General features: G+C 54.4%; 9 protein-coding genes across 9 annotated transcripts; 3 read left to right on the plus strand and 6 right to left on the minus strand.

Moving 5' to 3' along the window:
• Positions 1–2010: 2010 nt before the first annotated feature.
• SETTUDRAFT_36785 (uncharacterized protein) lies at positions 2011–2905 on the minus strand (the record flags this gene model as incomplete). The annotated part of the gene is made up of 2 exons (XM_008023688.1): positions 2011–2663; positions 2761–2905. The coding sequence occupies 2 exons, from the start codon at positions 2903–2905 to the stop codon at positions 2011–2013; spliced, it is 798 nt and encodes a 265-aa protein (XP_008021879.1).
• Positions 2906–3762: 857 nt separating this feature from the next.
• Positions 3763–5891, minus strand: SETTUDRAFT_167080 (uncharacterized protein). Its single transcript, XM_008023856.1, has 2 exons — positions 5348–5891; positions 3763–5295 (listed from the first exon to the last, which is right to left on the minus strand). Exons 1-2 carry the CDS (start codon positions 5883–5885, stop codon positions 4010–4012), a joined length of 1824 nt encoding a protein of 607 aa, XP_008022047.1. The 5' UTR covers positions 5886–5891; the 3' UTR covers positions 3763–4009.
• A 743-nt stretch (positions 5892–6634) lies between these two features.
• Positions 6635–8541, minus strand: SETTUDRAFT_103202 (uncharacterized protein; the record flags this gene model as incomplete). Its single annotated transcript, XM_008023857.1, has 6 exons — positions 6635–6661; positions 6712–7058; positions 7107–7690; positions 7741–7830; positions 7880–8326; positions 8375–8541. 6 exons carry the CDS (start codon positions 8539–8541, stop codon positions 6635–6637), a joined length of 1662 nt encoding a protein of 553 aa, XP_008022048.1.
• Positions 8542–9431: 890 nt separating this feature from the next.
• SETTUDRAFT_167081 (uncharacterized protein) lies at positions 9432–12582 on the plus strand. The gene is made up of 5 exons (XM_008023858.1): positions 9432–9538; positions 9592–9904; positions 9958–10933; positions 10984–12120; positions 12170–12582. The coding sequence occupies exons 1-5, from the start codon at positions 9529–9531 to the stop codon at positions 12266–12268; spliced, it is 2535 nt and encodes an 844-aa protein (XP_008022049.1). The 5' UTR covers positions 9432–9528; the 3' UTR covers positions 12269–12582.
• Positions 12583–13399: 817 nt separating this feature from the next.
• SETTUDRAFT_25422 (glycoside hydrolase family 47 protein) lies at positions 13400–14824 on the plus strand (the record flags this gene model as incomplete). The annotated part of the gene is made up of 2 exons (XM_008023636.1): positions 13400–13443; positions 13498–14824. 2 exons carry the CDS (start codon positions 13400–13402, stop codon positions 14822–14824), a joined length of 1371 nt encoding a protein of 456 aa, XP_008021827.1.
• Positions 14825–14917: 93 nt separating this feature from the next.
• SETTUDRAFT_175262 (uncharacterized protein) lies at positions 14918–15907 on the minus strand (the record flags this gene model as incomplete). The annotated part of the gene is made up of 2 exons (XM_008023859.1): positions 14918–15479; positions 15541–15907. The coding sequence occupies 2 exons, from the start codon at positions 15905–15907 to the stop codon at positions 14953–14955; spliced, it is 894 nt and encodes a 297-aa protein (XP_008022050.1). The 3' UTR covers positions 14918–14952.
• Positions 15908–16245: 338 nt separating this feature from the next.
• SETTUDRAFT_45420 (uncharacterized protein) lies at positions 16246–19465 on the plus strand (the record flags this gene model as incomplete). Its single annotated transcript, XM_008023730.1, has 2 exons — positions 16246–16789; positions 16840–19465. 2 exons carry the CDS (start codon positions 16246–16248, stop codon positions 19323–19325), a joined length of 3030 nt encoding a protein of 1009 aa, XP_008021921.1. The 3' UTR covers positions 19326–19465.
• Positions 19466–19536: 71 nt separating this feature from the next.
• Positions 19537–21836, minus strand: SETTUDRAFT_125949 (uncharacterized protein). Its single transcript, XM_008023860.1, has 2 exons — positions 20328–21836; positions 19537–20278 (listed from the first exon to the last, which is right to left on the minus strand). Exons 1-2 carry the CDS (start codon positions 21801–21803, stop codon positions 19910–19912), a joined length of 1845 nt encoding a protein of 614 aa, XP_008022051.1. The 5' UTR covers positions 21804–21836; the 3' UTR covers positions 19537–19909.
• A 966-nt stretch (positions 21837–22802) lies between these two features.
• On the minus strand, positions 22803–23142 carry SETTUDRAFT_25426 (uncharacterized protein; the record flags this gene model as incomplete). Its single annotated transcript, XM_008023637.1, has 3 exons — positions 22803–22844; positions 22912–22935; positions 22990–23142. The coding sequence occupies 3 exons, from the start codon at positions 23140–23142 to the stop codon at positions 22803–22805; spliced, it is 219 nt and encodes a 72-aa protein (XP_008021828.1).
• Positions 23143–24459: the final 1317 nt, after the last annotated feature.

Here is a 24459-nt window from a genome sequence, read left to right on the forward strand (position 1 = left end):
CCCCCCCTCCCCTCCGTATCACACATACGCCCACAAACACAAACACGCCATACATACATTATCGGGGCCGCGGGACTACGTCGGTATAGGGCTGTATGTATCCGTCTTTTTTGGTCTTCGGAAAGTGGAGAGTGGAGCGGAAGGGCGGGTGGGCACGCAAAAAGGGAAGAGAGAGAGAAAAAAAAATAGTTACGCGAGATAGACGGATACAGACAGACATAGAGAGAGAGAGGGGATTGTGCCACCCCCCCATGCTTTTGTTCTTCCCTTCTTTTTTCTTTTTTCTTCCGTTTCCCCCGGTAGGGTGTACTTGCACTTTGTAGCTCCCGATACACGGGGCTTGGCGACTGCCTGTCTACGTAACTAACTAATTAACCTCACATTTACTTTACTTTACTTTACTTTACTTTACTTTACTTTACTTTACTTTACTTTACTTTACTTTACTTTACTTTACTTTACTTTACTCGCTGTTGCGCAAAATAGATGAAAATGAAAAAAAATTCCACTCGCATGGGAAATAAGCATTATTCATGGCCTGAAAGTACCAAGTTCGAGATGAAAAAGATATGCAGGATTTTTTGGGGGTTTCTATATTCTTCTTTTTTCTTAACGGCTTGGCTGATATATAGTGGAGAGCAGCCCTTTTCTTGGACTACATGGGACTATGAATTATGTGTGTGTGTGTGTGTATGTGTGTGGATAATGGGCAACGTAGGTACATAGAACCAGGGTACTGTAGTGGTCTTCGTCGTCGTGGTAAGTAACAGTGCATCTTCATCCACCCATCCATGCATGCATGCATACATACATCGTCGACGATCTCACCACCCATCGGATCTCGGATCACGGATCTCGGCTCCTTCGCCTTCCGAGCAACAGCAGCGCCATTTCTGCTGCCAAAATGCTTGCTAAAAGGGGGCTAGGCTCTTTTTTTTGGTTGGACGCCTTGCGCATAGCCCAGGCTAGCATGGATTTGCTGCATTTGACCGCGCTTGGAACTTTGAATGTGCATGCACACCTACTATGTGTGCATTGAAGTTCTGGGCCCATGTCTTGTTTGTCAGTCATGTACATGCAGAAGATGCTCTGAGTGATTTGCCTCTCCAGCGGACGAATATCGGTGTATCTTATCCTCTTTTTTTTAAACCTGGTTTCTTGCTGCTGATAGGTAAGTAAGTAACTAGCCCACGTGCCGACCGTGTAAAAGCCCGAAGAAACACCGCATCGGGACCACATCATGTGGGTATCTAGGCGTGAGAGGAATTGGATACAGATTTTTTTTTCATCTTCTTCTTCTTCTTCTTCTTTTAAATGATGGGGTTTGGGATGGGGATTTGACACTGCGCTTGACGTCGCGGGTACTTCTGGGGCCCTGGTGATGGGTTCGTTCGTTTTGAGGTGAAGGTGTGGGCATGTGGATGGGGGATGGGAGGGAGGGAAGCAGAATGATGGGTTTACTGTAAGAGAGCGTTTGTGCGACGCATTGGATTGGATATTTGGAATTCGGGGGGATGATGCTACCAGAAGATGTAGCTAATCTGTCTGATTGAATTTTCTGAGAACAAGACATTTTGTTCCTCTCATATCCTTCATATATTGTTAGCCAGTGTCGCGTGTAGACGGCTGCTCACGTGTTGTGTACAGGGTACATAGCATACCATCTCCCCCCCCCCCCGTTATCGTTCATCGCATATCCCAAAGCATTATGACATGCACTGCGTCAGCATGTTAGAATCACTCAATTGAAATGGCACAAATAATGTCTACTATAGAATATTCACAACCTAAACGCCAAGATCCGAACAATGGGAAAGTCGGTTATCCGTATCTTTATCCGGCATGCTGCCCGGGCAGAAGTAATAATCAAGGCAACGAAAACTCCAGAAATCGAAAACACACACACACACACAAAGAAAACAGTTTGAATATATTCTACCCTTGCACCAATCTAATACATCTATAACCGCAACTCTATACCAACCCTTCTCCCCCTCTCTCAACACAATCTTATGCCTCGACAGCCTTGGTCGTCTGACTCGCCCACTGGCCAATTTCCTCGCTCTCCTCGACCTGCACGGGATAATGATGACCCATAGTCCACTCTTTGACGACACTCTTGCCCTCCTGCACATCATAGCAGTTTTCAATCAGCAACTCGCTCGCCCACTTCCACTCATCCTGCTCACCTTGCACATGGAACACGGGCGTGGTAATCTTGCTGCCAATTAGCTCCTTCTGCTCCGTCTCTGACAGCGAGGAAGCTGCCAGCACTGCTGTGACGGATGGAGCGAGTAGTGGCGGCGGATAGCTTCCACAGACGCTAATGGCAAAGCCCCAGTTGCACCAGTCGAGGTCTTTGCCTGCGAGTGCGGCTTCGTCTTTTTGCTTGAGAACCTTGATGATTTCAGCGCACTTGAGGAGCCCGGCCACGACGCGGGTGCCCTGGGAAAAGCCAATTAGGCCAGCGACTCTGCCGCCTGACGCCTGGATGCGCTTGACGGCGGTGCGAACGAGGTCTTCGACTTCGGTGGGCAGCGCGTTGGTGGACGACCCGTTCTTCATTTCTGTGACGGTGGCGGTGACTTTGATCCAGCGTTTGAAGGGGCCGCAGCCGTCGAAGAAGGGGAGGACGCCTGGGCCGGCTTGCGAGGGGAAGGGTGCTGCGAGTGTTAGTTTCGAGTTGTGCCGAGAGATTGAATCAACGAATGAGCAATTGCAGTGATATAAGTGTAAACAATAAAAGAAAAACATAAGTACCTTCAAGACTCTCAAGGTTAAAGTCTGGGCCCAGAACTCGCGTCAATCTCGCCAGCTGCACCTGATGCACCATGGCATTACTACCCGAGCCATGGAAGGTGAGGATAGTAGGCTTGACGCCCTGTGCTCCGCTTGTGCTCGTCATTTTGTATATCGAGTTTTCCAAACACACTCTCTTGCAATTCCAATCTCCTGTCTCTTCACGTGTTGCCTTTGCCGAACAGCTGGCGTACCGTACCGCTCCTGACCTCAATTACACCTGGAATCCCGAATCCGAAGTCGTATGCCGTGCAGACAGCCCGAATTCTCACCAAAACCCAAATAACTCAGCGCCTCCTTTTCCGCTTGCAAAACCCCGTTCGTTCGTCGGTATTCTCAGCACCAATGCGCACCGCACCGTACTGCACCGCGTCGTTACGAAGAAAGATGAAGATGAAGATGAAGCTAGCGAAGAAAGTAAAAGAAAAACCCTCCCCCCAGTTTTTTTTCTCCCTCCAAAGGATAGAAGAATCTCTCTCTCTCTCCCAAAAAAAGTAACACTTGCGGTGAGCGCGCCTTCTCCCCTTGGAAAAAAAAGCAAAAGGTCGAGTGAGCAATGGAAGTAAGACCTAAAGTAAGGCAAGGCCACGCAAACCTCCGGTGATCGGACCACCGTACTTTGGGGCGTCTAGTTAGACCAGGACAATGGAGTTGCTGAGAACACGCAGCAAGACGTCAATGCTGCTGTCTCCCGTGCTTATACGAGCGGGTTAGTTGGAGGACCCTTTTTTTTGCTTCGGAGGTGTTGTACGTAGCGTCGGAGACCGAGGGGTAAAGGTCAGGAGTTAGGCTTGTGGTCCTTGGTGGGGTAAGTGTTACTAGCAGCTAGAGGAAAAGTTGCACTTTGTAGTCAGCCAGCTGCATATTCGTCGCACTACGGACGCGAGAGCGTTCGCCAACCCTCCCCCAAACAACTGAATTGCGCATGCTACGATTCCACGATTTCATATCAGTCTTTTGGTGGTTCTCATTCATACATTATTTTTAATTGGTCTGATTGTGTTTTTCGTCATGTACCGAACAAACCCCCTCCCGACATCCCCCGGTTACTCCGTGCGCCGTCTCGATGCAGCCCAAAGGAATCTAATTGGCGGAGACGCAGTATGTACAGTGGTGTGCCAGATAATAAGAAGACTTGCCCCCGAGGAAAACAAGAAATAAACACCGACGCTAAGAAAAAAAAAGGAAATGAGGATACGGTAAAGAAAGATTAAAAATGGGTGGTTCCTGCCCTTGCTAGCGTGCCCGTACTGGTCGAGTCACTCGAATTTTTGCTTCTCCTTCCGCTCTTTACACTCTTCCCGCTCCGGTCTGAACTCCTCGAGTTGGCTCTCGTTCTAGGGTTGTCTTCCTGCTCCTTGATCGCCTTGAGGAACTTGACGCCCTCCTCTGATCTTCCTAACCGGGAAACGATTACCGTATTCTCGTGTTGTAATTCGCCAATTTGCTTCTTAAGCAGCTTGTTCTCCTGCTCCAGCAGTTCCATTCGCTGCTTGTATTCATTCCGCTCCCGCTGGACCCTGCTGAGCTGCTTCTTGTCTGCTTCTTTTTGTTGGCGCGCAAGCAGTTTGCGTGTTTCCTTTTCCCGGCGTTCCTCGAGCTTCCGGAGCTCTTTCCGATACTTTTCTTCCTGCTTTCTCCTTTCTCTTTCGTGTTTTTCATTTGCCTTTTGGATCTCCTTTTCCGTCTTTGCACTCTCAACCTGCAGTTCACCGTCCAGCTTTTCTCGGGCCGTTTCCAGCTTTGCCTTGAGCTGGTCCTTTTTCTCCTCAATCTTGTGCAGGCCTTTTTCGTGACGACTTTCGTCTGCTGTCGCCAAGGAGTGCTGAGAAGATGTCGATGGCGTTGGGATAGAGGTGTCAACTGGAATGCCGTCGCGGGCAGTGGTGAATTGTTCGGCCGAGGCGAATGACTGTGCGGATGAGGTACTTGTGGAGCTAACAGATTCGGTGCGCTGCAAGTCGAGCTGACTGCTCTGGTATGACATGACTTGATGATGCGGGGGCCTGTCCGCTATGCTGGTTCCGACTCCCGCCGAATTGCCGTTTGTATCTGCCATGGACATACTCCGCCGGGGATCGCGTGTGTCAGCGTCCGTTTCTAATTCGTCGTCGTCCTTTGCACAGGCCCAATCGAGGAACTTGATGGCGTCCTGTACGATGCTGCTGGGCACGTTTCGGTCCACCATGAAGCGAGGTATGCCGCCTCCAGGATCACTGCGTGTGATCATTATCCACTCAACAGGATTGGTTTCTGCGTCGCCGCCCGCGAGTGGTATCTCTCGAATCATCTCGACCGACTCGTAGTAGCCCCGCACCATGTTACTTCGCGGCGGCGCATCCGGGTGGGTGGTGGGTATGGAGACGACCGTAAAGTGACGAGGGATTGAGTCGCCGATTTTCGAAGCGTCGCTAAGACAAGTATCCGAGGTGATGAGGAGGGTGATGAACTCTCGCGGCGAGGTTGGACCTGGGAACTGAGCGGAAAGCTGGTATACTGCGATAATATCAGCTCTTGTCCACTCGGGAATATCTGGCATACTACATACCTTGCAGCTGTCCCACGCCCTCCACAGTCATGTCCTCGAGCCTCTGGTCTCCTCCGATACCTCGCACATTGCCCTCGCCTGGACCGCCCTGGACCTGCAGGCTCTCTTCAAATTCCCTCTGCATGGCCCGCTTCCACTTGGCGAAGCCCAGGCCTTCATGTACGCTGGTCCGCGAGAACCACGCTCCGTGCCGGTCGTTGCCCGCCATTTTGAAGACGCTCATTCCCGTGGCAGCATCGGCGCTGCCCATCTTTAGAGGCTTGCCCCATGCCTTTTGCAGCTCCTCGTGCTCGGCGGCGGGCGGCGGACGGCGGACCTGGGACACGGTGAGGTCCTTGGCGCTCGTCGCAGGCTGTGGCTCTGTTCGCGAGCGCTCTGCCGACTCGTAGGGGGCGCCATTGGGAGGCGGAGGCACGGAATTGGCAATCAGCTCAGCTTTTGCCAGGATGGAGGGCAGGAAGTCGTGGAGGTTGTCGGTAGGGATCTCGTCAAAGTCCTTGGGCCTGAGGCACGCCAGCGCGTCGTGCAGCGCGGCCATGACGTCGACAGTGAGGAGACGGAAATGGGTGGGTAGCTGCGGGGGTGGGTGAGAAACGAAGCGGGCGACGCAGTGCCGCCACAATATACTCTGGCCAGAGGCGCAGTGGCTGCGGCGTGGCTATATGCCGTGATGTACACGGATGGTCCGACGTAGCCGTGGAGCAGACTAGCCGGGTCTGGTGACGGGCAATGAGATCACTACGACGCAGTGCTAAAGGGCAACAGTCCGCCGTCGCCTCGGCGTCGATACGGAGGAGCCAAGCGCGGAAAGTCGAGGGCTGTGGAGGGAGCTGGTGGCATTGCCAGAAGCTTGCCAGAAGCTCGCAATGCAGGCGGTGTTGATTCGACGGTGGCTCGGCGCCATCCCTGCGCTGCCGGGACTTCCTTCGCGACGCGCGACCACGACTCTAACCTCCAACACGGCGGCGGGGTCAGGGTCGCCCGCCCGCTCTGCCGGCGCGCACGGGCCTCGTCCGGACGGGCACAACTTTCGGCCGAGTCGTGCTACGTCACCCTACATCTAGAGCGGCTCAGGAGAAGCTTGCGAAATGATTGCACGGCGGAAACACCGGGCCCCAGTGCTGCCGAAACCGAGCACGCAGGCGAGTAGGAGCAGCGCCATGTTCAAGACGAACGCAGCAACGTGACAAAAGAAGGGGTATTCGCAAGTCTAGTCTACGCCCGCCCATGCAGCAACCAACCAAGCCCTCTATACCGTCTATACAACACACACACGCCTCCCCTCCACTACACGAGCACATACAAGGCACACATCTGTCTCGAGTCAGCAATTGCCAGTACGCGCCCAAGATGAGTCAGCTTACCATACTGAGCCCCAGGATCATGCTGCACCAGAATAGAACGTTGTTCAGCAGCGTGCGGCCCCGCACCCATTTGCTCCGCTGCAGCATCACAATGGGCATCTGCAGCATCATGGCAACAAAGCCGTAGCCCCTGAACTTTCTCGTGATGCAGCCCATGACCAGCTCGTGTGCCAGTGCCGAGATGACAAACGTGATCAGCGTAGCCAGCGGCCGCGACATGTGATTCTTGGAGGCACTGTACACATGGCGCCGAAGCCACGAATGCACGGGTATGTTCCATTCACGGCTGAACTCAAGCCAGTCGCAGCTGTTCCACCAGTCGGCATAGAATTGGCGGTCCGCGAAGCCTAGACGTTATGAGTAAGGGTGCATTCTGCACGGCCGTGACAACTTACACGTAATCTCTGCAAACGCACCCAGCACGTACTCGAAGATGACCAGGAAGACCAGCAGGAAGGTGATCATGAAGGGGAAGAGCAGACGGCCAATTGTCTCGACCATGATCAATGCAAAGTCGGTGGCATTGTCAGCGTTGACCAGGCGCAAGGCCGATACGTCGAGCACTGGAAGGATAAACTCCTCGGCAGTGATGATCATCAGGAAGATGCACCCAAACACCGCCAGCGTCTTGTAAAACACCTCGAGCCACCGGATGCTGGGGTTGCGAGGATACTCAATCTCGTAGCACAGCGTCGGACACAAGATAAAGTCGACATAGTTGTAAAAGGTGAGGTTGTTGGGATAAGAAACGTTGCCAAGCGGCGACGCCAGCTCCAACGCCAGCTCCTCTCTCAGATGGCCGACATATTCTGCATTAGCGTCGTTTGGCGCCGGCTCGTCTTGAGACGGTGACTGCGGGACATCGTGCAGATGGGTGCGCGAGCTCGGGTATCGGACAGCGGCCCTCTTGCTGGCTTTGTCAGGCGTGTCGAGATCGTTCAAACGCCGCAGGGTCTCGCTAAGATGACCGTTGTAGAACCTTTTCAAAGTCAGTGCGCGCCTCAGCCGGCCGTTCCGTAGGTATCGTACGCGTATGAGTGCATCTTCATAAATATCACAAGCAAATGCAGCGTGAAGAAGACCTGGGCCGTCCAGCTCCAATTCCGGATAAAGGGGTATCTTGATGCGCGTTAGTCTACACAACCCAGCCAGAGCAGGGGCAGCATACGTAGTCCAGAAAGCAAGCCAAATTGCCTGGTACAGACTTTGTATGGCCATGCCGTACGTGTTCCAGCGCAGCAATTTGTCCTGCAGGAACAACCTTTGGAGGGGCAGCGACGGGATCGTACTGCACACCATGACACAATCCACCAGGCCGAGCTCAACCACCTTCTCCCGGAAAAGCACCATTTGCCGAATCTGAAAGGGGTGTCCAGTCTCCGTCAGATTCCGGAGCATGGTGGTGAGAACCATAATGGCAAGCCCGATCCAGAACAGGACGAAGAAGCCGCGAAAGTCATGATAGTCGCTATTCGGGTCAAAGTGCGAGACGCGATTCTGGTAGTCGACGGTAGGGAAGATGCGCTGCTTGTGCTGGGCGCGTATCAGCCGTCGCGCAGAGGACGAGGCGTGGACGGAGGGCGGGGCATCGGGGGGTATAGGGGTCGATCTACCACTGCTAAGGGGTCAGTTGGCTGTCGCGCAAAAAGCACCTTGGCCATACCTCGAGAGAGCAGACGCAGGCTCCTTGAAGCCGCCCTGTTTGCGGATGGACTCTTCGCTCAGCGCTGGCTTGAGGAGGTCGATCCTGGTGGGTTTGCGCGGTCGCGGGGAATGGTAGTCGGCGTCCCCGTTGTGGTGGAGCACGTCAACAGAGGTGGATTCAGCCATCTTGTGAGGAGGAGAGAAAGCGCATGCTGCGGATGTGGAGGATGTATTGTAAAGGAGGATTGAAACGTGGTCAGGCCAGAGTATGATCCGCAAGCCCACACGGCCACTGGTTCTCGGTCCTATGTGGTAGTGGACAGCTGGGCCAGGCTTCCGGGCGGCCGTGCAATATCATGGAAGCAGGGATTGCAAAGTGAATCACCACGTGGGGTCTGCGGCAGGGCGCTGCTTGCACTTGTGCGCGGGCATAGTGCTCGTCGAGAGGGAGCTCTAGCATGCGTTAGCCGTCAAGGCCGGTTACATCACAGGTCAGACGCGCTTGCCACTGCGGGCGGAGCACCAGGAATCAAGGGCTTCTGCCAAGGACTGCCCTCATCGGTGCCCTGCAGCCTCGCCCTCCCGCTCTGTCGCAGGCCAAGACACGCTGATCTGATCTGGCATGCGCTGTCCAAGTCCATGATCCAGGGGAGCGAGGACTCGACGGCGGCGTGGAATAAGCCTCGGCGAGCATTGGCTGGGCGGGCACTGTCTTGGGCGCCTGACTCGCCCGACCAGCATCCGCTGCTGACAGTATACGTATGTGTGTACGGCGTAGTGGAAGCGCCCTGGGGCTACGAAGAGCACGAGTGCGTGCGAACATGTGTGTGTGTGTGTGTGTGCTGGATAGATGCCAGGCATTGCAGGGCGTGGCCATCTCAGCAGGCAGTAGCAAGTAGTAGTAGTAGCAGTAGTAGTAGCGTGGCGTCTGTATGCAGTACTGGCACTGGCACTTGTCGGTGCGCGGTGCGTCCGACGTCTGGAACAAATAACGGCCCGGCCAGCTGGAGGCATCCCCAAACGTCGTGTCGACAACCCACCCCAAACCAAGACGTCGAGTCGCCCCCTGTCCGATTGATACCGCCGACCCCACGACATCCCCTCGATTCGCCGCCGCCGCCTCCCAATCCGCCCCCCAAACGCTGCTCGGGTGGGGTCCAAGAGGCCACTGCAATGGCTTCCTGTACGCCAAGCATCGCATCGCCCGCAGCTATGGACACATGCTAAGAATCGCAGTGAAGCAGTTTATCCGCAATGTACGCGCTGCAAAGACGATTGCCGACGAGCGTGCCGTCGTACAGAAGGAGAGTGCCGCCATCCGCGCCAGCTTCAGGGAGGAGAGCCACGACTCCAACGTGCGGCGAAACAATGTCGCAAAGCTGCTGTATCTCTTCACACTGGGCGAGAGGACACACTTTGGCCAGATTGAGTGCCTGAAGCTGCTGGCCTCTCCCCGCTTTGCCGACAAGCGCCTGGGCTACCTGGGTACCATGCTGCTCCTCGACGAGAACCAGGAGGTCCTGACGCTGGTGACCAACTCGCTGAAGAAGTAGGCACTCGATGCCGCCCAAAGCCATGATGCGCATGCTGATCCAATTGCAGCGACCTGAACCACCCCAACCAGTATATTGTCGGCCTCGCCCTATGTACGCTCGGAAACATTGCCTCTGTCGAGATGGCTCGTGACCTCTTCCCCGAAGTCGAGACGATAATATCAAGCGCGAACCCGTACATACGTCGCAAAGCCGCAATCTGCGCCATGAGGATATGTCGCAAGGTGCCCGATCTACAGGAGCATTTCCTGGAAAAGGCCAAGTTGCTCTTGCAAGATCGGAACCACGGAGTCCTGCTTTGTGGTGTCACACTGGTAGGAAACCTCTGCGAGGCAGACGAGGATGAAGATGACGAGAATGGCGTGCGAGATATCTTCCGGCCGGCTGTGCCCAGCCTGGTCAAGATACTCAAGGGATTGTCATCGTCCGGCTATGCTCCGGAGCATGATGTCACAGGCATTACCGATCCCTTCCTACAGTGCAAGCTGCTACAACTTCTGCGTGTCCTAGCCCGCGGCGATGCTCAGGTTAGCGAGCAAATCAACGACATCCTCGCCCAGGTCGCCACCAACACCGACTCTTCCAAGAACGTTGGCAACTCGATTCTCTACGAAGCGGTGCTGACGATTCTCGATATCGAGGCTGACTCTGGTCTTCGCGTGCTTGGTGTAAACATCCTCGGAAAATTCTTGTCAAACAGGGACAACAACATCAGATACGTCGCTCTCAACACTCTGAACAAAGTAGTCGCGGTCGAACCCAATGCTGTGCAGCGACATCGGAACACGATCCTTGACTGTCTCCGAGACCCTGATATCAGTATTCGGCGGAGAGCCCTTGACCTCAGTTTTACGCTGATCAACGAAAGCAATGTGCGGGTACTGATACGAGAGCTGCTGGCATTCCTGGAGGTTGCAGACAATGAGTTCAAGCCTGTCATGACGTCGCAGATTGGTATCGCGGCTGATCGCTTCGCTCCAAACAAGAGGTGGCATGTCGATACGATGCTGCGCGTCTTGAAGCTGGTAAGTAAGCGAAAATGCGACCATCTGTCCTTGGCTAACGTAAGCTGTAGGCTGGCAACTATGTCAAAGAGCAAATATTGTCATCGTTTGTCCGCCTCATCGCTACCACGCCCGATCTCCAGACATACTCCGTGCAGAAGCTCTATGCTGCGCTCAAGGAAGACATCACACAAGAGGGTCTTACTTTGGCCGGTTCATGGGTGATTGGAGAATATGGCGATGCGCTACTACGCGGTGGCCAGTACGAGGAAGACGATGTTGCCAAAGAAGTCAAGGAAAGCGACATTGTCGATCTCTTTGAAACCATACTGGGTAGTAGCTACGCTGGTCTGGGTGTTCAACAGTACATTGTCACAGCATCCATGAAACTGACGACACGGTTAAACGACGCTGCACAAATCGAGCGCTTACGGCGATTACTACAAAGATACTCGACCAACCTGGATGTGGAAATACAGCAACGTGCGGTCGAGTATGGCAACCTCTTTGGTCACGATCAAATCCGGAGAGGTGTTTTGGAGAAAATGCCTCCGCCAGAGATTCGGGAGGAGTCGCGCGTACTGGGAGAAGCCACCAAGAAGCGACAGTCAAAGATTTTGAAGAAGAAGCCTGCACAGGCAGCAACAGAAGACCTCCTGCTGGATCTCATGGGTGACGGCCCATCGACTGACGCGAACGGTGCCTCGAACGGGACACCACAAAGCCAGGACCTGCTCGCAGATATCATGGGCGGGGCCTCGTCCCCCCCGCAAACGTCTTCTCCAGCTCCACAATCGAATGTTGCTAATATTATGGATCTCTTCAACTCGGGTCCGAGCACTTCCCCAGCCCCCGCCCAAGCCCGAGCACCCCCGCAAGCAGCATCGTCAGACTTACTTGGCGGTCTTGGTGGTGCGCCGTCGCCGGCTCCACAAAACACGGCACCTCCTGCGGCATCTGGCCCGCCTGCGCACCCAGCATACAACAAAAACGATCTTCAGATTACGTTCCAGCTCAAGCGAGACGCCAACGCAGTGCACGTTCTTGCACGGTTCCGAAACAACGGAAGCCTCGGCCAGCTCTCTGGCGTCAACTTACAGGCTGCCGTACCAAAGAGTCAAAAGCTGCAACTGCAACCCATCAGCACAAGCGAGTTGGAGGGAGGTCAAGACGCGACCCAGCAAATGCGGGTCACGGCCGTTAATGGCGTAAGTCATGCCCATAATTTGATGATATGCACACACTGACGCACTGCAGCCGCCGCCAGCAAGGCTCAAGCTTCGACTCAAAATCAGTTACTCGGCAAGCGGAGGGGCTCCGATCACAGAGCAGGTTGATTGGGCCGAGCCGGCTTGATTGCCAACACGCATCTAGTTTGGCAGTAGTGTCTTCATGTAGCGACCAGCATAGAGCAAATAACATAGCCGGTGTCCTTCGCTGTCACACGCAGCAGATTTGGGAATAGGACGCGCGGGAACGGTGCCACCAGATCAGTGCACAGACTCGGTGCGGCAGATCCGGCCATCCGACCCCGCTATCCAGGCACGACGCTTACTTGAATGGCCGCACTTCCGCTTCCCTCTAGTCACGCACATCACGCATGGTGCATCGGCCGCACGTATCTCCCGTCTGTTCTGCTTATGCTGTCCCCCCTAGCAAATCAATACACACATATACACACACTCTCTCTCTCTTTGTCTCCGACTGACGTAATCCCAGCAGCCTGCTTTGCTTCCAAGACGCTAAGGCTGAATGACTGGCTGGGCGTGGGAGCTCAACAGATCGACAGCCATATGTACGGCGGTGATCCATGCACAGAGACCGCCTGTTATGCGGCGTGATGACCTCTGTATTCCCTTGTCGCCGCGATGGGAAACCCTTGGTCATGCGCTGCTAGCACGAGACGGACCGCCGGCCATGTATAACACCTGAGGCATATCCATAAGCTTACCTTCCTATTTGGAGGTAGGTGACTACGGCAGATTATTGGTACCCCAGTGTTTTTCTGCACTCATGGTCGTAATAGGGTCCCAGTTTCTTTGATGACGATCTACTCGGACTTTCGCAATTTCTCATAATAGCTTGAATGCTAATATATACATACTTCTACCCACCAAGTATCTCATCACGCTCGGCCTCTTTTCGTTTCTTACCTTCGCTCACCCCCTTTTTGCTCTCACAAAAGCCTGGAGACAATCGCTACCGGAGACGAGGCAAAAGGACTATATTATTGGTCCTACTTCCTCATACTAACCGTGCAACTCCCGACCGCGTCAACCACGCGCCGCTATGACGCGATTTAGCCTCTTTGCTCTCACGGCTGCTGTAGCGTCAGCCCTGCCATCAAACACACCAGCAGATATATTGGTCAGACAGCCTGGGACTCACAAGCATTATACTACTCCGTCAACGGAAAATGAAAGAGCCCAAGCTGTGGTGGATGCGTTCAGAGTGAGTTGGGATGGATACTACAAATATGCATTTCCCATGGACGAGTTGCTTCCTGTCGACAACACTGGTAGCAACTCTCGGTAAGTGCCATACTTTCCATCAAGACAAAAGAAACCAAACTAATGCATGTCCAGCAACGGGTGGGGAGCCTCGGCTGTAGATGCACTCAGCACAGCGCTCATCATGGGCGAGAAAGAAACAGTCAATCAGATCTTGGACCACATTCCTACCATTAACTGGGGTGTCACAAACGATGCCGTTTCGCTATTTGAAACCACAATCCGCTATCTAGGCGGCATGCTCTCTGGATACGATCTTCTCCGCGGACCACTGGCGCATCTTGCCGATTCCGAGGCGAAAGTAGAAGCCCTACTGACGCAATCCATCCACCTCGCCAACAACCTCTCATTTGCCTTTGAGACTCCAACCGGCATACCCTGGAACATTCTCGTGCTGAGCGACCGCAGTAACAGTGGCACGCCAAACGGGCTCGCCACCGTCGGCACACTGATTCTCGAGTGGACACGTCTAGCCGACCTCTCCGGAAACCAGACGTATGCAGATCTGGTCGCAAAAGCAGAAGAATACCTGCTGAAGCCATCGCCCCCATCATCAGAGCCGTTCCCAGGCCTCCTTGGAACCAGGATCAACGTGACGACGGGCGAGTTCCTCGACGCCAGCGGCGGCTGGGTCGGCGGCGCAGACTCCTTTTACGAGTACCTAATCAAAATGTACGTCTACGACGAAAAATATACGGAGCTCAGGGACCGCTGGATCACCGCCGTGGACAGCAGTATCAAGTACCTGGCTTCGCACCCGGCGTCCCGCCCAGACTTGACCTTCCTCGCGGCATACTCCGGCACCCACATTCGCAACGTATCGCAGCACCTCGCGTGTTTCGACGGCGGCAACTTCATCCTCGGCGGCCTGGTCCTCGACAAGCAGGAATACGTTGATTTCGGCCTCGACCTCGTAAACGGATGCCACGATACCTACATCGAGACCGCCACGGGCATCGGCCCAGAAATCTTCTCCTGGAACCTGACTACCCTCCCGGCCAACCAGTCGGCCTTCTTCAACACCTCGGGCTTCTGGATCCAAGACTCTGGTTACCAGCTGCGGCCCGAGGTCATCGAGTCGTACTACTACGCGTACCGCGCCACCGCCGACCCCAAGTACCAGGAGTGGGCGTGGGACGCCTTTGTCGCCATCAACGAGACGACGCGCGTCGGCAGCGGATACAGCTCCATCAACAACGTCAATGTCGTTGGCGGCGGCGGGTTCCAGAATTTCCAGGAGAGCTTCTGGTTTGCAGAGGTGCTGAAATACTCGTATTTGATTCACGCGGGCGATGCAGAGTGGCAGGTTGCGGGCAAGGGCGGCAAGAATGGTTGGGTTTACAACACCGAGGCGCATCCGGTCAAGGTGCGTGGAGGGGGAGACAAGAAAAGGGCGCAGTAGTAGTAATACTAGTATCCATTGGGAGGATATGTTCTCAGGATAATTCGTATGGACGATTTATTTTCTGTTATTTTTTCTTTCGTCGGGTATAATGCGATACAGCATGGTCTGGTGAGTGGGGGAAACTGCTACTCGAAGAAACCACCGTCGCTTTCCTCTGCTTCTTCTTGAGCCTGGACACCCAGAGCTCTCCTCTCGCGGCGATTCTTGGCTGCGGCAAGTTTCTCTTGCATCTTCTTCTCTTTGCTCTTGACCGTCTGTTCTGACTGCTTCGTCTTCTTCTCCTTCTCTTTGACAGGCACCAATACTGGCATGCCCTCTTTGCTATTCCTCAGCGCATCTAGCGTGCCCTCTGCCATGGCTTGCTCAACCGTCTTCCACATGGCGAGATCGCCCTTGGGTCCGTCGACTTCGCGGGTTGACTTTTCACCAGCATCGCCATCTGCACTGTCGTCCGACTCTGCCTCTTTTTCCTTTTTCGATTTTGGGTACAGAGAGGCGTATGGTTTCATAAGCGGATAGTATATCGCGTAGTTGACATCAACCTCAGCATTGTGCACTTTGCGCGCAAGCTCCTGTTTCTTCTCCTCGTCGTCGTCTTCTGCCTCGAGCTCCTTTTTCAGCTTCTTGAGTATCCGGGAGCCTTTTTGACGGTCTACGCGCATTAGCAATGGCCATCTTATTTACACACAACTCTTGTCGCGAGAAATACATACCAAAAAAGCGCACCTTGTGGTACTTTCCAATGATTTTGCGCCTGTACTCGGCTTCCCTGCTGCTCTCAAGCTTCTCCCTCAATTCATGCTCACACGCCTCCAGCTCCCGCTCCCTCTCTACCCGATTGCTTGCTGACATCTTGTGGTCGCCGACATTGTCGACATGTGCCAGGAGTCGCTTCAAATCTCGTATCCGGCTCTTCAGCGCATGGGTGCTGGTGCTCTTGTCAATGTCGTTCGACACGTGTGGTCGCTTCTTTGGCTTTTGGTGACCTGGTCCTGGTTTGGAAGTGCGGTGTTTTTTGAACGGCTTGCGCGCAGAAGACGAGGCTTCGGAGGCTTCGGCGTGTTTGCGCTTTTGCGACATTGTGGCAGGCTGCAGGAACAGATGGTGTAGTGGCTAGGAAAGTTTTGGGATTGCGCAGAGGGAAGTTTTAGTGGGGCGGCAGAATTAGCCAAGGCTGCTTGACCGCCCGCTGCGCGCCAAGGTCGTCACGCGTCGTGCGTTCACCCTAGTCTGTTCATCCATCCTGCAGACCACTTGCCGGCGCTGATCAGACAACATGTCTATGAAGTCGCTCGCTCCGAACCGCTTCAATCCACTCACTACTGGCTTATGATCCCACTACTGTCCTATGATACCCTCCGTTCGTTGAAGAAATCCCTAATTCTATACTGTCGGGACAGCGGTCCTTGACTAGTAAAATGGAAGCAGCCATCAGATGGTCAACGCACTCCACACGAGCCGATCCCCGCTTTATAATCATCGACGTGGCGGGAAATCGGCTGCGTCTGTGCCAGGTTGACGAGTTCAGTAAGAGCAAGGTCAACTACAAACAAATATGTATCCGCGATAAGCTGCCAAACTACACGGCCTTCGACTGGTCCAAGAAAGACCCGGCTATTGTCGCGATAGGATCAGCCTCTGGAGAGGCTACAGTTATTTCACTTGATCCAGACAAGCCTGATAGCGACTACATTCACTCTTTCTCCATCCGGCATCAAAGAAAATGCAACTCCATTGCCTTCAGCTCCAAGAACCTGCTGGCTGCCGGTCTGGACCGAGTTCGCAATGATGTCTGTCTCAACATCTACGATATGAATGATTCACGCGTCACAGCCAGGGATGAGCCGTACAAGAAACTAGCAAGCTCAGAGGCCATCTCGAGTATCAAGTTCTTTGACCGACAGCCTGAAATGCTCGTGGCAGGTGTATCGAGGCAATACGTGCGCATCTACGATCTCAGAGGTGGGTCTGCATTGGCAACAGTGGCCGCCGATTTGGCTCATACTCTACAGACTCTAGCACAGCGGGCATCGCACAGTTTCAGACGCGCCAGGTGCACAACATAGCTATAGATCCGCTAGACGAGAACTATTTTCTGTCCGCGGGCTCGGCGGGTGATCCAACTGTGACAGTCTGGGACGCACGTTTTGTTAAGCAGCGCGGAACATCCGGTGACAGCGTTAGCAGCGGCGCCGTCTTGGACTTCAAGCCCATAGTGGATAACTCGCAGTCTGCATCGATATGGAGTCTTCGGTATTCCGGCACCAAGAGGGCGACTTTCGGTGTGCTGGCCAATACCGGCGAATTCAAGGTTATTGAGCTTGCTCAGCACTCGCATCAGCCGGTGGAGACTGCAGACACGCCCTTTGCACGCGCATGGGCGTCTCCTTACTACACGAAAGCAATGCATACCTTGCGGTATCCAGCGCATGATAAGGAGCATCGCCAAAGTAACAAACAACGCATAGTAGCATACGATTTTATGAGTGCTGGTAGCCCGCTCGAAGGGCAGTGTGCACTGGGTCTCCATTCAAACCGCGAGGTCGAAGTGCTCAAAGTACCACGGTCGCCTCCACGCATCAATGTCAGCGCTTTAGAAGAGATCTACAAAGACCGCACTTGCATTGCTAAGCCAACTCCACCACATGGCACAGTGGCCGAGGACTTGACCAGATTACAAAACCGGGCACTGAGCGAAAAACACAGAACTGAGTCTGAAAATGGCATAGACATGTCAGCCAGCCTGGACAGACTGAGCCTAACCGCTAGTCAACCAGGCCCTTCCGCGGCTCTGGGTGAAGATGCATCTCACCAGATGCTCGAAGACCTCAAACTCGCCTACTCCAACCTTCCGCTTTCAGATTATCTCGCCGTACTACAGGTACCCAAAAGGCGCGTGCAAGAGGGCTATTCACTCAACTGTGCTAAAAATAAAACAATCGTAGCCAACGACCGAACGCTGGTGGATGCGTGGGCACTAGTGGACAGGATGGACGCTCACGCTTCTGGAGATGGCATGGTAGGCAACGGGCTTGACCTAAAGTACCTGGGTGTAAGCTCGATCTGGGCAAACGAACTAACAATGTACGACGAGCGACTGATTGATCCAGACGCAAAAACAAGCCAAGAAATGTTCCGTGATGCGGTCAAGGAAATCGCCGAAGCCATGGAACTGCCCCCTTTCAAAGGCGTATCCACCGAGTATCCCGAGAACCGGCAGCTGTGTCTGAGCCTCTGCGGCTGGTCACTGGAGGAATCTGGCGTCGAGAAAACGTGTAACGACCTCGTTTCCAACGGCGAAATCTACAAGGCCATTGTGCTAGCTGTGTTCCAAGGCCACAAAGACATTGCCTTGAGTCTGCTCCGCACCTCACTTACATCGAAGAAACTCCCAAAAGACGATATCAGTCTCGCGGCCGTCATTGCCTGTGCCTCGCCTTCCTCGGGCGTCTCAGCCGACCAGCGCGAAGCATGTGCGTGGATGGCAGACATGACTTCAGATCCATACCTCAAGTCCCTCCTTACGTACTTTATCACAGGCGACTGGACAAGCGTAGTCCGCATGCCGCAAATCTCGCTTCACGACCGCGTAGCCGTAGCCCTCAAATACCTGCCGGACACCAAGCTCTCGACGTTCCTCAGCGAAGCAACCAGCATCGCCATGGACACAGGCGACATCTCTGGGCTGCTCCTTACGGGACTCACCACACGCTCCCTCGAGCTCCTCACAGTGCACATCTCGCAGCACCCGAGCGCCGGCCTGCAAAACGCCGTGCTCCTCCTCAGCCGCGCATGCCCGCTGTACATCCAGGACGCGCGCTGGACCCTCTGGAAAGACACGTACCTCGAGCACCTACAAACGTACCGCGCATTCCTCGAGCGCACCCGCTACATCAAGGAACACAACCAGCTTTCGGTCACGCGCGAGGGCCGCAGCGTAAATAAGCCCCAGCAGCCCAGCCTCACCATCCGCTGCCTCAACTGCCAGCAGAATCTCGCCCTGAGAAAAGATGCTCGCACGGCTAAATCAAGACTCTTGCCTACCATGGCAAAAGCCTCGTCTGCCTCTGTTGCTGCTGCTGCCGCTGCTGCAGCCGCCGCCGCCGCTACGGGACCTCCACCACCAGGAGGAGGAGGAGGACCAGGTGCCCCAGTACCATCTACCACACACCGCGCGACACCATCTTCATTCGCCAAACCGCCCGGGCCTCCCCAGCCAAGCAAGCCATCAGCATCCTCGACTCCAGGCCTCCATTGTCCCAACTGCGCGGCGCAAATGCCGCGATGCGCGCTATGCATGTTGTGGCTGGGCACCCCGGATCCCGCGCGCCAAGGCGGCTACGAGACGCTCAAGGGCGAGGACCGAGAGGCCCGCCTCATGGTGTTTTGTATGAGCTGTACGCATGGCTTTCACGGACACCATGCGCGCGATTGGTTTGCTAAACACGCCATGTGTCCGGTGCCGGATTGCGGGTGCATGTGTGGGCTGTTGAGGTGAGGTCATGAGGTGAAGTCATGATGTAGAGAGAGAAAGAAGGGGGATCACAGAAAGCAAAGGGAACGCAAAGCAAGGGTTTTGTAGTATGTATGTATGTATGCATGCATGTAATCTATATCAGAATTGGTCGTTTCCCAGAACAAAACAGAATAAAACAAAAAGAAAGACGTTCAAGTCGTTTTATCCATGGTCCATGCATGAATCTACTGCTGCTGCTGCTGCTACTGCTGCTACCACTGTTGGTGCAGAAGCTGTGTTATTTCCTAGGTACACCGTTTCTCTTCTTTTCTCTTCTCCTTCTCCTTGTCCCCATCTCATTCCCTCTCCTCCCTCTCCATTGAAAAAGGAAAATTAAAACATAGAGGGTATAGTCGTTTCCACAACGCGGGGGGACCCCGTCCGCAGGGGGCCCAGTCATGTGCATTCCCGCCGTGCTATGATGAAAACAAAAACAAAACAAAACAAAAACAATGAACAGTATCGTATGATGCGCTAACAATGCCACAAGACGTAATTCGACAACCCAAAACTCCTGATATATGCTCGTGAGGCATGAACAAGAAAGAAAGGGCCATGGGGGGGCTCTAGTCCTGTCCTGCCATTTCGCTGTCGTTTCCAAACTCGTCTTCTTCGTCAATAGCCATAATGTTTGCCTGTGCAGTCACCACCACCATGTTGTCACCGTCTTCGTCGTCGCGGAACATGGTGCCATCGTCAACGCCAAAGCCATGCCCGTCGCGGTCTACATCTTCCCCGCCGTTGGTGTTCATGAAGACACGGAGACGCTTGACCCCATTGCCGCTGAAGACACAGAAAACTTCGCGCTGGTGGTCGTTGAACTCTGCCGGCGCTTCCCGGCAAAAGGCGAGGAGGTCTTCACGCAGGAAGGCTTGGATGCCGGTCAGAGAAAGATGGGTCAGGCGGGGGCAGTTGTTCAAAAGAGCGTGGATGCCCTGATCTCGTTAGCAAAAAGCACATTACATAATGACGAAATAAACTTACACCCAAGGAGAGGTTAGTACAGTAGCTGAGATGCACCCTCTCAAGCACACTAGGTGCAATGGGACCTGTTGAACCAATTTGTTTTGGCTTGGCAAGCGCGAGTATACTACGGTCTGTAATGGCTGCGCATTTGACCAGACCGATGCGCTTGAGTTTGGGCAGTGCTGCCAGCTGCATGACCGAGGCGTCTGTAAGAGCCGTGCAGCACGCCAAGTCAATGTAGCGAATGCGGTTGCAAAGCTTGACCAGTTGTGCAACGCCAACGTCGGTGATGCGCGAACAGTGTCCGAGGTGTATGTAGTGAAGGTTCTTGCCAAGGCGCGTGATGGCCATGACAGCTCTGTCTGTGATGTTGCGACACTTGGCGAGGACCAGGTTGCGGAGTCGAGGAGCGGCCTGGACGATTTTCTGGACACCGCTGTCCTGCAGTTCGCCGCAGTCGGTGAGATCGAGGATGCGCAGGCAGTCATAGGTAGCCTCTGCGGGAAGGCGCAGAAAAGCCTGGTCGGTGATTTTCCAGCAGTGCGCCAAGCGCAGTTCGCGCAGGTTGGGACCTTCGGTAATCAGCGTCGTAATCGAGGCATCGTCGAGATTCTTGCAGTCGTGGAGGTCAATTTCGAGCATGTAGCGGCAGTTCCGGGCAAAGGCAATGATACTCCTGTCGCTAAGCTGCGAACAGCCGTTGAGCTTGAGACGCTTCAGGTGTCTGCAGCTCTTGGCAACCTCCTCGAGCGAGTCATCGGTGATCTTCTTGCAGTTTGTGATGTTGAGGCCCTGCAGGCGGACGGCGTGCTGGGCGAGGGTGAGCATGGTTCGGTCGGTGATGGACTCGACGTTGGTAACATCGAGGGCCAGGATGTATCGGTTGTCCTCGAGCATGGCCTCCAGACTCAGGTCCGTGAGCTTGGTGCAGTTGGTCAGCGTCAGGCGCTCGACGCGCTTGCAGCTCGAGAGGGGCTTGAGGGTGCCGTCGCTGACTTCGTGGCCCAGGGCGGACAGATTGAGGCGCTTGATGAGGCTGCTGTAGTCGAAGAAGCTGTTGTAGGTCTGGATGGTGCGGATGACGCTCTTGACATTGGACCACTTGTTGGTCGAGGGGCGGTGCCATAGCAGGCCGACGCTGTTGCCGGCCCACGTCTTGGAGACGAGCATGCAGTTCTTGAGGTCCGTGGGCGACGAGAGTTTGGCAAAGACGGCGATCATGAGCTCGGCGGGCAGGCGCGAGATGGGCGAGATGCGGTTCTGCTCCTCGATGGCGCGGCGGCGGGCCTCGTCGTCCGAGTCTGGCGAGAGCGAGGGCGCGAGCGACGAGAGCGAGTCGTTGGACTGCAGCATGACCGAGTCCTTGTCCTCGTCGTCGAAGCCGCGCTCGGGCGACGTCGAGGCCGATGAGTCGGAGCGCTCGGCGCTGGCATCTCTCTCTCGTCGCCTGGGCTGTCTGACGCGGGCCATGTTTGCGTGTTGGGCCATGACCATGGTGGGGAGGGAGGGAGTGCGTGCGTGCGTGCGTGCGGGGGGCGTGGACAGTCAGGCCGAGTGAGGCGGCGGTGGGTGTGGTGGGTGTGGTGGTTGCGGTTGCGGTTGCGGTCTGGGCTGAGGAGGGGAGAGAGGGAGGGGAGGTGAGGGGGTGTATGGTAGTGGAGTATGTATGGCTGGCTGGCTGTGTGCGTGCGTGCGTGCGTGTGAGAGAGTGTGTGGAGGGACCCTCCCTGTAAGCGGCGCGAAGGGCGTGGACAGACGTCGACGGATGCGGCGGTTGGGCTGGCAGCAACCAAGGCAGGACAGCAGGCGGGCAAGGCTGGCAGCAAGGCAGGCGGGCAGAACAGGCAGGGGCTGAGAGTGAAGCAATCGAGGGCTCGGCCAGCGTCTGCTATATACACCAGAGACGCAGGCACAGGCTGGGTGCAGGCTGGGTGCAGGCTGGCGCAAGGGGAAACAAAGGGCCCCGAAAAGGCGCGTGTGTGTGCGGGTAGGCAGGAAATACGTAGACAGTGAAGGCATCGGTTGGGTATGGTGACGACAGGCTGGCCGTGGGTGCGCGCCAAGCCGTCGGCATCGCGGCCGCCTGCAACCCCGACGGCGGCCCTGCAGCAGCCCGTCATGGGGGAAAGACTTCATCCCCCCACACCCAACCGCTTCCTCGACCACCACACTGACACTAGCCCAGCCACTGCTCTTGCTTCTGTCCACACGCCCGCCCACGAGCGTGTTATGTTTAGCGCCGCCATGCACGCCTGCTTGCTTTTGCTCTGGAAACGCGCCTACATGCTGTCGTGGCCGTCACGTGAGAGGCCGGCCACCATGACTCCACCACGACTCCAACACCAATCTGCTCACTGGCACGAATACGGCCTCTCTCTTTCATAACAGCGTAGATTGTACAATCTCTATCAGAGTATCCGCAAGACGCGGTTGCTAGCCTACAGTCATACCACCCCCTGTCTCCATCTCTCCAACATCCACCACTTCCATACTCTAGCAGATTCCTGCACACGTGCTGCCGCAGCTTCCCGAGCCCTGTTGGAAAATCACGGGTTAGTCTGACACTCCTCACTGCCTCTCTTACAGTCGAATTCAAACTTACAGCAGCCGCGCCGTAGTAACAAGCCTGCATTTTCAGTTAGTCAAATCACCAGAGAAAGACATATTAGCAGCTACGTACACAGGTGCTGCTCTGGAAGTGATTGCAGCAGCAGCCTCCAATCGTGTCACGGGGATCCAGAATGCCGACAGGCAGAGGGTCGGGAGAAGCAGTTCCGTGCACGGCAGCGCCAAACAAGGCCAGGGTGGTGAGGATAAAGGTAGAGTACTGCATTTTGATGTTGTTGGTCTGAAGTTTCAGGGGAAAAAGAGTCGTAAGTAAGGCGTCAAGGTAGGAGAGTCGTGGATCGGTCTGTTCGTGATGATACTACATACAGTTGCACTTGGCCTTCCTTATATACCGCCTTCTCTCCATCTACGCAAAGACCCTTTTCCCACTTCTCACCGCACGGATCTATCCGTCTCCATCCTATCACCTATACACGGACTAGATGACCCGTTTCTCAGGTGCAAAAAAGCCCAGTCAATTGGAAATGGACCCATCATAAAAGTGGGCTCTAGTAGTAGTGTCTACTCAATATGGAAAGTCATGCTTTGACCGCCCGATCATAAACAACCATTAAAACTGCTGCCTATACATGACTAGAACAGCCCCTGCTTATACCTCCCATGCTCATTTTTTTTATCGGTATACGCCCCCCCCCTTACGTCGCAATCTCACATAGCTTCTAGACCAGATAACCGTCCAACTACGTACAACAAGTCCCCAACAGCCACGCGTCACTACTAAAAGAAGAAGGAAAAAAAAGATAAGAGCAATAATGAAAAGGCAGGCAAATGATAAGATACCTAATAACAGCTTTTTTTCTTGTTCGCCAGCTCGTATTCCCTAATGACCCCCCCGGACACGTAAGCTGACGGTGCACCGGATTCGTCCCTGAGCTAGGCCCTTACAATTAGCCCGGAGCTACTTGACAAGTTCTCTATGTGCGGCTCTACTTTGTGCTCCTCCTTCTTCCCCCTCGTAAATATCGACTTTTGACGGGGGAAAAAAATTGGGGGAGTGTTGCACTGAGCATGTAGACCACCTCCTGGGTATGGTGCACATACACGCACACACACGTATGCTGTAGTCTGCAGATATCCGCCCAGAGTAGTTTGGTATGCATGGGAAATCGGTTCGTGGCACTGTGCTTGAACGTGTGTATTCCGTATGCAAGATGTGGGGAAGTGTATGATATTAATATTACATAAATCACCTATAAAACGTTCGCTGGGTACAGCATGCGTACCTAGCTTCTTCCTACTGCAAACTCCCCCTATAAGCGGCTTAGTCGCCGGGCAATACGCATTTTCTTTTCCTTTATTTTTCCTTCGCTCTATTTTTTTTCCTCTTCTTTTTTCTTACATATTACATAGTTGCGCCATGCGCGCGCTAACAGGAGGTTGGTGCTGGATAGCCCAACGCAAAAGGACACGGCGCAGCAGCGCAACAAGATGAAAGAAAAAAAATAACAACACTGGTTTGGTAGATTGATAGAGGGGCTTTGTATGTGGAATTGACGTGGGTAATGCAGTGTTGTTGAAACAT

Source organism: Exserohilum turcica (assembly GCF_000359705.1).
Source record: "Exserohilum turcica Et28A unplaced genomic scaffold SETTUscaffold_11, whole genome shotgun sequence".
NCBI classification, from domain to species: domain Eukaryota; kingdom Fungi; phylum Ascomycota; class Dothideomycetes; order Pleosporales; family Pleosporaceae; genus Exserohilum; species Exserohilum turcicum.

Bases quoted from the DNA above. Each gene is read 5' to 3' on its own strand.
- SETTUDRAFT_167080 (XM_008023856.1), bottom strand. From the start codon at position 5,885: ATGGCCGCGCTGCACGACGCGCTGGCGTGCCTCAGGCCCAAGGACTTT. The intron at 5,296-5,347 runs GTATGTAGTATG...ATATTATCGCAG, and splicing joins GGGCGTGGGACAGCTGCAAG to TATACCAGCTTTCCGCTCAG.
- SETTUDRAFT_167081 (XM_008023858.1), top strand. The intron at 9,905-9,957 runs GTAGGCACTCGA...ATCCAATTGCAG, and splicing joins GTGACCAACTCGCTGAAGAA to CGACCTGAACCACCCCAACC. The intron at 10,934-10,983 runs GTAAGTAAGCGA...CGTAAGCTGTAG, and splicing joins TGCTGCGCGTCTTGAAGCTG to GCTGGCAACTATGTCAAAGA.
- SETTUDRAFT_125949 (XM_008023860.1), bottom strand. From the start codon at position 21,803: ATGGTCATGGCCCAACACGCAAACATGGCCCGCGTCAGACAGCCCAGG. The intron at 20,279-20,327 runs GTAAGTTTATTT...TAACGAGATCAG, and splicing joins GTACTAACCTCTCCTTGGGT to GGCATCCACGCTCTTTTGAA.